Consider the following 10362-nt stretch of genomic DNA (forward strand, 5'->3'; position numbering starts at 1 on the left):
CTACATATTAATAAAAAGAATACTAAATGCTTTAGGTTAAATGTTCAAAATGTCATCTTTCTCTTTTGAGACAGTCAAGTGCTTTATCAACCACACCCAAGAAAGCCTTAAGACAATTCTTGGTAAAGGCTTGCCTGGACCTTGACTGACACCAGTAAAGCCTATTTCAAATTTTCCTGTCGTTCCAGAAAACCACCATGGTATTCCACAATCTGAAAAATTACAAATGCTTAGAATTCCTTCCAGAGTATTTGTGAATCGTTGGGTGGTCTTCTTTCGCTGTGTAGATATTATCAATACTTCAATAGGCTGAAGTAGCCATAAAACTATTACCAATATCTAGAAGACAGCAACCACACATGTGAATGCTTTAAAAGGATTACTAACCTTATGTAATTTTACAGATTTTGGAACATTATGGATGTTTTCCGCAAGGAGTGGAAATTTTGAAAAAGGCTTTGCTGGAGTGAGCCAAAGATTCAGCCCAGCCAATGCCAGAAATTTTATTTGGAATTGTCTCGCAAATCTGCATTGGTTCATGGTTTCGTCTGGTACACAAGATATTTATTTAACAACACCTCACACAAAAAGAAATAAGGCAGCATAGGTCCAGAGATCAAGTTGGCCACGAGCTATTTTACCTCAGGGAATCTGGAAAACAAACATTGCTAACTCAACATATTAGCATTACATCATCATGACAGTACAGTATTTGCTCTGTAGTTCACTAAGATACTTCTGTTGCACCCTGTACATATGAAGGTATTACATACTAGAACTTCGGTGCGAGTATTGGAATTGTGGTAATATCGGACTTACCTTGTAGTGAGAAAACTAAGAAACATCATGAAAGAAATTTGAAACTTGGCTCCAAGTTTTGGACGCTTTCTCAGGATCGTCATCTTTGAATAAAACGTGCAGGTTTGTAGTGCTGCTTCCACCCTGATTGATCATGAGAAAGGGTTGAAAGTTTGTAGCTCAGTTTTAAATTTGTTTTATGCTACATCTTTCACTTTCCTGGCTACAAGATAAGTGTGGTTATACCGTGATTGTTCCTGCACATGGCGTGGGAGAAGTTTCTAAAATTTCATAGAATAAGAACTATTCATCCTGGAGGGTTGTTTTATTTAAATGGATGGCTATGGCTCTCATAGGAAATACAGGGTGGCCAGAAAGTCCCTTTACACCTCCACTAATTTCATCCCTACATGAATAATATTTACAGTTAGTTGTCGAAAACAACCGTATGTGCTCCTCCATGATCCCTGCACAGCTTGATACGCCCACTGATAGCCATTGGCCGGAATGTGTGAAGGCCTAAGTCCATTTTCATGTGGAGCTGCATTGTGCTCCTTGCAGTTCCAAGTTCTGCAGAATGCTTTCTGGTGGACTTCTGGGGTGAACGCATCACTGAGACACTAACGTCTGCATACGTTTCCTTTCGGGTTGATGGACGACCAAAACGAAGGGCATCCAAAACACTTCCCAGGTGAAAAGCTTTCTTCTTCCACGTGATCAAAGTCTTGATGGCTCCTTACCGAACTGTTCACGAAACCTGTCCATCACCTGCGGCATATTTTCGTTGTTGTGCTTCCGTTCATGGACCCATACACTTTTCACTAAGCGCTCCTCCAAAGTGAAGTCACTGCTATCTGCCATTGTTGTTCAAACACGGAAAGGCGTGACAATGAACTGGTCAACGCACAGACTTTATTCTCCCTCCGCGGGCAGTCACGTGGCAGTTATGCGGCAGTCACGTGGCAATTCACGTGAGGAGCACTGTTGCCATATCCATGATCAGGATTGGAGGTAAAAATCTAAAATATCTTACCATCTTACATTGTTACATGCATTTAGTTCGGGTGTAAAGGGACTTTCTGGCCACACTGTACAATATTGATGTTCCATCTTGATACAAGCACAATTAAGAAAAGAGAGTAATTTACTTGAGAAATTCCTTTTTGGAGAGGCCCTGTTATTTCCATATTAATCTGACGCGAATAGAAAAATTCCAAAATGTAATCATGCTAAGTATAGTTGAAAATTGCCCTATAGTTTATCATAAAAAATTAATACGTATACAGTATTACACAATAGCAAGGAAGTCATGTCTATTGGTTCTAGCAACAGCCACATATCCTAATTCCTTGAATTTATGCGCTACATATTAACCCTGTTCTCTTCCTTTCTTTTTTTTAAAAAAAGTTTTGTAATAAATTTCACCCAAAATATTTTAAAACTTCCATCCATCCATGCATTTGACCCCTATTTAGCACACAGTGAAGAGACATATCCTTGCATAGTACCTCGAATAAAACAATATTTACCTAGCTTACTGCTAGACTAAGGTTCTTATCAGTGCTATCATGCTTTTTTGTAGTATTTCATTAACCAATTATAGTTTTTTGGAATTAACTATAGAACTATTTTCAACAAAACTTTACATGCATAGGATCCTAAGAGTACTGCATTTTAGAATCTTTTTATTCATACCAATTTATTGTTGGTGGAATGGGATTTATTAAAATATTATATCTTTTTGTAAACTTCAAAATTTCTTCTAAATCTTTTGTTTGTGGGAAATGTAATATACCATAATTTCTCTTTTTACAAGAGGGTGATACTTTGAGGGGAAAAAAAACAACGTAACCACGTCTACAGTAAAGTTTTCATTCTGTGAATTTTTTGTTGCAGCACTGCAGATTTGGAAAGCATGCACTTGAAAATCACCTGTCCCGAGATACATACAGGCAGGAGTGATTCCAGTCTGCTAAGGGTTAATGTGTGATTTCAGGAATGCACTGAAGTTTTGACACACTGTCAAAACCAATCTACATGCAATATTTCACATGCGTAGAAATTAAACTGGTCTTGGATACGTACTGACAATCATACACCAATCACCAGCAAATCAAAAAATAAACACACATTTAATTACTGTAATCAGAACAAATGGAACCTTGTAATCAAATTAGGTTGTGCATAATTCAGTGAAAATCAACGTGGTTGAATTTTGAAAGATAATGCATTTATTCCCAAAAAGAACAGTTCATAAAATTTCAGATCAATAGTAAGCCATTGATGTCAGATAAATTATCGAACATTTCTTCAGAGCCAACTTCGTATGACAATTCCAAATTATCACTCCCTAATCATGCTTTATAAATCCTACAATACTAATAATGATTAAAGCTTTATTTTTAATTTACTACCAATCTTAAATTTTTCCCATTTTTGTGCCTATACCTTATTTCACAAATCAACGTATCGAAAGGTGCCTTTTCCCCTACTTATGTGCATTAAACAATTTTTATCTGACTTGATTTTGTTTATAATTTTGATATGCTCTTTTAAAATGGTAAGAGGTAAAAATAATTGATAGGTAAACATTTTCTTTATAGTTCACTTTTCACCGTACACAGTCGTAACAATGTTCAAATCTTTTTAACGTAATTATTTCATCTGCACAATCAAATGCAGTTATTTTATATAAACTGCTCGCCATTAAATATGCAACACCCAGAAGGAGTAATCTAAATTGGACGAAATGTGCACAGTGTGTAGAGTAGAGGTGCAGAAGGAAATGATTAGGTGTTCAAGGCCGTCATGCATCATGTGTGCCTGCCATGCCATCTGGTAAGTGGTACCTGTAGCAGGTCAGATAGGTGCAGAAGAGCAGTGAAAGTGCATGGTCGTGAGTGTAGTGTGTTAAAATCGGTCAGTAATGCCACGTCGTCGAATACGGCAGCGATTCCAGCAGGTTTCCCAGTTCGATCGCAGCCGAATTGTTTCATACCGTGAATGTGGATTATCCTACCGTGAGATCGGTGCCCGTGTAGGACGGAATGCATCCACAGTGATCCGTGTATGGAACCAGTGGGTCCAGGAAGGCACTGTATAGCGACGTAGAGGTTCACAACGTCCGCGTCGGACGACGGAACGAGAGGACGGACGTCTGATACGCATGGCCCTTACAGACAGAACGGCCACGTCAACGAGGATTGAGCATGAAGTACGGGATGTTTTACAATGTCCAGTGTCCCCACGAACCGTGCTTCGTCGTTTAGCGAACCGGCGAATTTTTTCCCGGCGCCCACTGTTGCGGATTCCTCTGATGCTAGAGCATAGGCGTTTGCGTCTGAGATGGTGCCAAGACCGTCGTGCATGGATGGCGGAGTGGAATGCTGTAGTGTTCTCTGATGAATCCCGCTTCTGTATACAACATCATGATGGACGTACACGCGTGTGGCGGCACCGTGGCACTAGGCTTCATGACGCCTGCATCATGCATCATCACACAGGGCCTTCATTGGGTATCATGGTATGGGGTGCCATCGCCATAGGTGTTCGTTCGCGTCTCGTACGCATTCAAGGGACATTGAACAGCCAACGGTACATCACACAGGTTCTCACCCCTGTTGCTGTCCCATTAATCCATGCACTGCATAATGCCACTTTTCAACAGGATAACGCGTGCCCCCATGTTGCAAGGAATGTCCTCGCATTTATGGAAGCTAACCACGTGCCCCTGCTTCCTTGGCCAGCACGTTCGCCGGATATGTCGCCAATTGAACATGTCTGGTCCCAACTCAGGTTTCCGGCACGTAATGTTGAAGACCTCTGGCACCGTGTGGAAGACGCTTGGGACGCCATACCGCAAGCAGACATTGATAGACTCATTCTATCCATGCCTCGCCGTGTTGCATCAGTTATTGCCGCCCGTGGAGGCTGTACACGCTACTAGCTCCTTGGGGTTATGCAACCATGTTCTACGTGTCACATGTCACACCACCGAGCTCTAACTGTAATCATTTTCTTATCTTATTATGAACTACATATTTGCCAAGTTTCGTGTTTCTATCTCATTTCCTTCTGGGTTTTGCAATTTTAATGGCGAGCAGTGTATATTGTAATTGAGCACAGCAAAAACTATTTAATACGTTGAGTATCATTATCAGTTAAAATTACATTAATTGTGCAACCATGTGCCTGTCACCATTTTATCAAATTGTATCGTTCGAGGAGAGTTTTATGGCAATCTCTCTGCAAGCAAAATCACGCATTAGCAAGAGTCGAATCAGCACTTAGTAGAATCACAACCTATTGTATTGGTCAAATATTGGTATATTATGATGCAACAGAACATACCAGTAAATCCTGGCAGCTGTGTTCAATGTAGCGACAATACTTGGGAATTACACCATAGCTTCAAGGACCTTGCCTCCCTCTTTAGAAAATCAGCGAAGTGGTAGATCTCTCTCAGACATCGAAGCAAAGCCTCCACAAATCTTTGAACAGTCCGGTCATATTGGACATCTTTGGTCTTCAGTAATCTTAGTTGTATTGGTCAAATATGTTGCATCTTGGTGTTGAACCTTCATCAAGTAATTAGTGGAATCAAAAATGGCTATCGCTTTGTGCATGCGTTCAGTTCAATTTCTCTTCAAAGCACAATTCGCCTGCATGCACATCAAGTTTCCATTCATGCTGCCACATTACCTCGACATCGTGGTACTGCTGGGTGCATTGCATAATCTAGTCAAGTCGTGGCAAGGCGAAACTCTGTCTTCTCTCACATGCATCGACAACTTGCATGGTATGTTCCTTCTTGCGTCACCTCCATCATAAGACAAGTGTGCAGTTCTTGCTAACTGCAAAACAACTCCCTGATTGTCAGGTTGGAAGAGGACTAGTGTGTGTTGTACGGTGTAGATGCACTGTGATGGTTAGACTGCCACCTGGTGTTTGGTATCAGAAGTATTCCGTAACAATTGAAGTGGGATATCCGAACTTGTGCGCCAGTCGCGGAGAGTCAATCGTGGTGATTTTTCACGACGAAAATATAACAAATGGCAAGAATTAAGTTGATCAAAAATGCTACACATCCCAGTGTCAAGCTGGTGCAAGGAAAAGAAACTGTGTTCAACAAATTAGATGCTCCACACGTGAACAGTGGTATTCAAGTTCAGAAGATTGAACAAATACCTGCCTTCTGCTTTCATTTAATTGGTTAGCATGTACCATGTGACAATAAACCACACTGTACACCACTCCTAAATGGTGCAGAAACCAAATCAATGAAGTGAGTGTTGCACTTCGTAACAACATGAATGCAGAGAGAGTCTAGAAGTGCAGCAACCTAGACAGAACTTTGGACATCAATAGGTAAAACTTAGGTTTGGCTACAAAATCCAGATAACTGGTTTCAAATTATCCGATATATGTTTTACATGCAACAGAATTTGGATATCCGAATATCAGACTAATAAGGTTATTCCAGATAGAGTATTCAGAGCTGTGAATTCAGATTGCTATTTACTTTCTTAAGTTCAGGTTCAGTAAGTTATTCTGGCAAGAATGATGTCTCAAATAAAGAATGGAGACACCAAACTTAAAATGTTATATTCTAAACTCTCTCTCTTTGATGCAGAGATCTGTTTTTGGCAAATAATAAAAATTTTAAAAAAAATATGCAGAGAATCCGTAAAACTGATAGATTGGATAAAGGCCTTGTAGATTTGATTGATTGAGTTGGTGTTTTAAGTCCACTTCATGCACAGCAAGGGTAATCGGGACTGGACCCACAGTTTAAAGTGGGATCCGAACCACTATGTGCCTCCACCAGGTATCGATTGCAAGGTGATGACACTACCAGAGAATCTGTACAAACATGATAAGGGAATATCCGGAAAGCCAGTAAAACCAGGGACTGCGAACCGAATTTGAACTCGAACTGAAACATGCTCCAGTTCGACTTATAGTTCGCACTCGAACCTGAACTGAAATGTTTCGCTACATTCTGGTGCACCATAACCCTCCGTGTACTTTCAGTTTTAGTTCAGTTCCGGAATGAAACCGCATTGTGAACACTTTTGGTTCGCACCCGAACCTGAACTGAAATGTTTCGCTATATTCTGGTGCACCATAACCCTCCATGTACTTTCAGTTTTTTTGTTTCGGAATAAAACTTCGTAGTGAACAATTTGGTATTTTGGGGGCTGCCAGATCCGAATATTTGGAAATAGATAAAATTCAAAATGCCATTAAGGCAGTGTTTCTCAATTTTTTTTGCCTGAGAGTCCCCCTTGACATAATTGAATATTTCTGTGTACCCCCTGAATTCTCAATATTTTATATACCTAAAAATTGTATGAAATAAGTGTGAAAAATGACACCAAACACGAACTCATTGCTTCCAATACGCTCATAATAATATGGATACGTACAGTTGGGAGCTCAGAAGACTGCAAGGCTGAGGAATGCGAAACTGTTGTCGCCGTGCGCAGCCAGCTCGTCTTCCTTTCAGGGTGGCAGCGGCATAAATGAAAAAGGCATGGTACGAAAACGCATTGCAAATGAATGGAACATATTACATAGTAGCAAGTGAAAGCAATACTAATAATGGAGGAATTTTACTTTGATGATTAAAGTATTTGTACAATAACATGCTTTCCACTCACCTTTCATCAGTCGTCGTCACTATCTGATAAGGTTTGTGCCAATTCCGATCCCGAAGATGAATCGCTGTCACTGATGTTGTCGTCTTCATCACTGTCAATACCACCTAGTGAAATAACGATTCTATCCACAGTGTCCTCCATCAGACCATCTTTCTGCCAGTAGTCCTGTTCGACAGTGATGACATGCCTGTCATATCCTTCCCAGTCAGCTGGCGTCACAGATTCCACCGCATTCTTTGTCACTTCCTCCAACCTTGACAACGTCAAATCTCCTGTTATATTTTTCTCCCTCACAAGTCGTTTTATTTTAGCCCACGCTAGTTCAATGACATTCAATTCGCACATGTAAGGAGGCAACCGAAGCACTGCATGGCCATTCGTCTTCAAAAGTTCGTCCACACGAAAAATCTTATCTGTCGGCCTGTACTTTTCGATCAATTGGAATAATTCAAATTTTTTCATGCTTTCTGAAAATGGCACTTCGTTTAGTCTTAACCAGTCTATCATCTCCTGCTTCACAGAATATTTAGTCGGAGGCTTATTCACCTGTATGTTGTGGTAGGGAGCGTTATCCAATACACAAACAGTTGCCCTCGGGAGGGCTGGCAGAAGTTTTTTCCTCACCCATTTCTCGAAGTTAACGGAATTCATCTGTCCATGATAGTCTCCGGTTGCCTTTCCTGCCCTAAATATCAAGTTTGCTACATTTATGAAGCCGTGCCTTGAACCAGCATGAACTAAAATTAACCTATTGGAGGAACTGGTGTTGGTTGACACTCCTTGTACTGAGTCACTTTGCCAGCATTTCCCAAAGGTGAGATTATTGTCGACCCATGACTCGTCGATATATACTATCACACGATTCTCCGATCTCAATTTTTTAATTGCCCTTAGATATTTGGCACGCCAATGAACAATATTTGGACGTTCTATGAGAATTTTTCTGTTGCTTCTGCATTTTTTCCAACTGAAACCCATATCATGAAGCAGACGACGTAAACTATGCACTTTCCACGGAAAATTATTTTTTTCACGAATGGCTGAAAGAAGTTTCGGTGCCGTTGGTATTGTATTTTTCACAAGGTAAAATTCTTGTATTACGTCTCTGATGACCCTTCGATCGAATTCGTCGCAATGGAATCTGTATTGCTCGGCTCGTCGTCGTTTCTTACCCGGTGTAGACAGTGACGTCTCGCCCGCTTCATGGGACTCTTTCCTTATTTTTGATACACTCCGCACATATACGCCCGTGTAATTACACACACGCAAATTTGATTGCTGTAGCAAGTACTTTAATTTTCCTTCTTTGGCCTCTTCATCACACTGCTGTATCACGTTTCTTATTATCCTAGCTTCACTGTGAATTGTCTGTCCCATTCTTCGCGAAGAAGACATACTCGCACTGCAACAATGGAACAAGAGCACTGGAGTTAGCAAGACGCACACACACAGATCCAAAATAGTATATAATATAGTTGAGAAAGTAGCGCAGTCTTCCCTCCCGAAGCTGAAAAAAGAGGGTCGTGGGAGGTTCCAACCCTGACGTCAATCACGGGACAGGGGTGACGCTGTCACTGACCTTTCCGCTTGTTATAGGATCTGCATTTGTGCGAGGGAACTTGAAAGTGCCTTGTGTTTCCTTTTCTTTGGCTTGTGTGATAGTGGGGATTTTCTTGTTTTTGCAACAACAGTAACACTTCAGTAAGATGCCGCGCAATTGTGCTGTTGCTTTGTGCCAGAACAACGCAAGAAATACAGTAGGTGTAAGCTATTTGCTCCCAAAGCATGGCGTATTTAGGGGGGGTTAGGGTTCAAGCCCCCCCCCCCCCTACCGAAACTTCTGGCATGTTGGATTAATATGAGTTCAGAAACTAAAATTTGTAACATATTTTTTAAAAAAAATATTCGCAGTTGCACAAAATACAACAGACACACAATTCTGAAATGATGGAGTTGAAATTTTCAAACATTTTGAATTCTGAAATTTGAGCGAAACGGGTTTCATTCTCAGAATCACAGCCCACCCATGACCCCTTCATTTTCACTTCTGCTGTCCTCTTTCCAGTGCTGTTCCTGGATCAGACTGAAAATTCCCTTGCCATTATCCCAAAATTCCAGTTACAACTTTTAATTCCCTGTTCGATAAGGGTTTAAATGCCCCTTCATAAGTGTTCAAACCTAGAATATCCTGCTTCATAGCGTGTTACATTCACTATCCTTCACCCAGAAGTCGATATACGGTAGTACATACTGCACATTTAACCTATATGCGGTCCTATAAAGCACATACTTGTACAGGGCATAGTGGTTGTAGTATATCATGCTGTTTGGAAAGCATAGGAACAATATGAGCGTCGGAAAGTGGGATCGAACTAGTCTATAGAATAGACATCGTTTATTGCAAGTTACAAAATAGCACAACGTTTGTTAGTTTTATTAATAAAGTCCAGTTAGTTAGTATTCAAACAGAATAACCGAAGAAAAACAGAGTTAGGTATAAAAATTGAGGTTCAATTCAGGTACCAGGTTATGTTTTACCATTTAAACCAAAGAATTACTGCTTTCCACAGTTTTCAAAATCCCAAAAATTAAGTTTCATGTGAATGGTCAAACAACATAATTTTTATGACTATAGATTATGCGACGCCCATGGGGAAAATTAAGAGTGAACCCCCTCCCCAACATTTTTCCTGCCTATGGCCCTGTCCCAAAGGATCCGATTATGTGCAAGATGTGGGTTTCAAAGTGTAAGAGATTAGATCCTGTTAATATCAAAACAGCCACAGTGTGCTCATCGCATTTTCTGGATGCCGATTACGAACTAAACTTAAAAGCAGAACTGCTGAGCAATGCCTGTAGAACGCAGCTTAATAAAAATGCTGAACCAAGTTTAAATTTACCT

General features: G+C 40.5%; 1 protein-coding gene across 1 annotated transcript; it reads right to left on the minus strand.

The window, feature by feature from the left end:
* Window positions 1-7466: 7466 nt before the first annotated feature.
* On the minus strand, window positions 7467-8837 carry LOC145994162 (uncharacterized). Its single transcript, XM_083130255.1, has one exon. The coding sequence runs from the start codon at window positions 8835-8837 to the stop codon at window positions 7467-7469; it is 1371 nt and encodes a 456-aa protein (XP_082986381.1).
* Window positions 8838-10362: the final 1525 nt, after the last annotated feature.

This window comes from Lepisma saccharinum, chromosome 10 (assembly GCF_977018435.1).
Source record: "Lepisma saccharinum chromosome 10, izLepSacc3.1, whole genome shotgun sequence".
In the NCBI taxonomy this organism is placed as follows: Eukaryota; Metazoa; Arthropoda; class Insecta; order Zygentoma; family Lepismatidae; genus Lepisma; species Lepisma saccharinum.

Bases quoted from the DNA above. Each gene is read 5' to 3' on its own strand.
- LOC145994162 (XM_083130255.1), bottom strand. From the start codon at position 8,837: ATGGGACAGACAATTCACAGTGAAGCTAGGATAATAAGAAACGTGATA.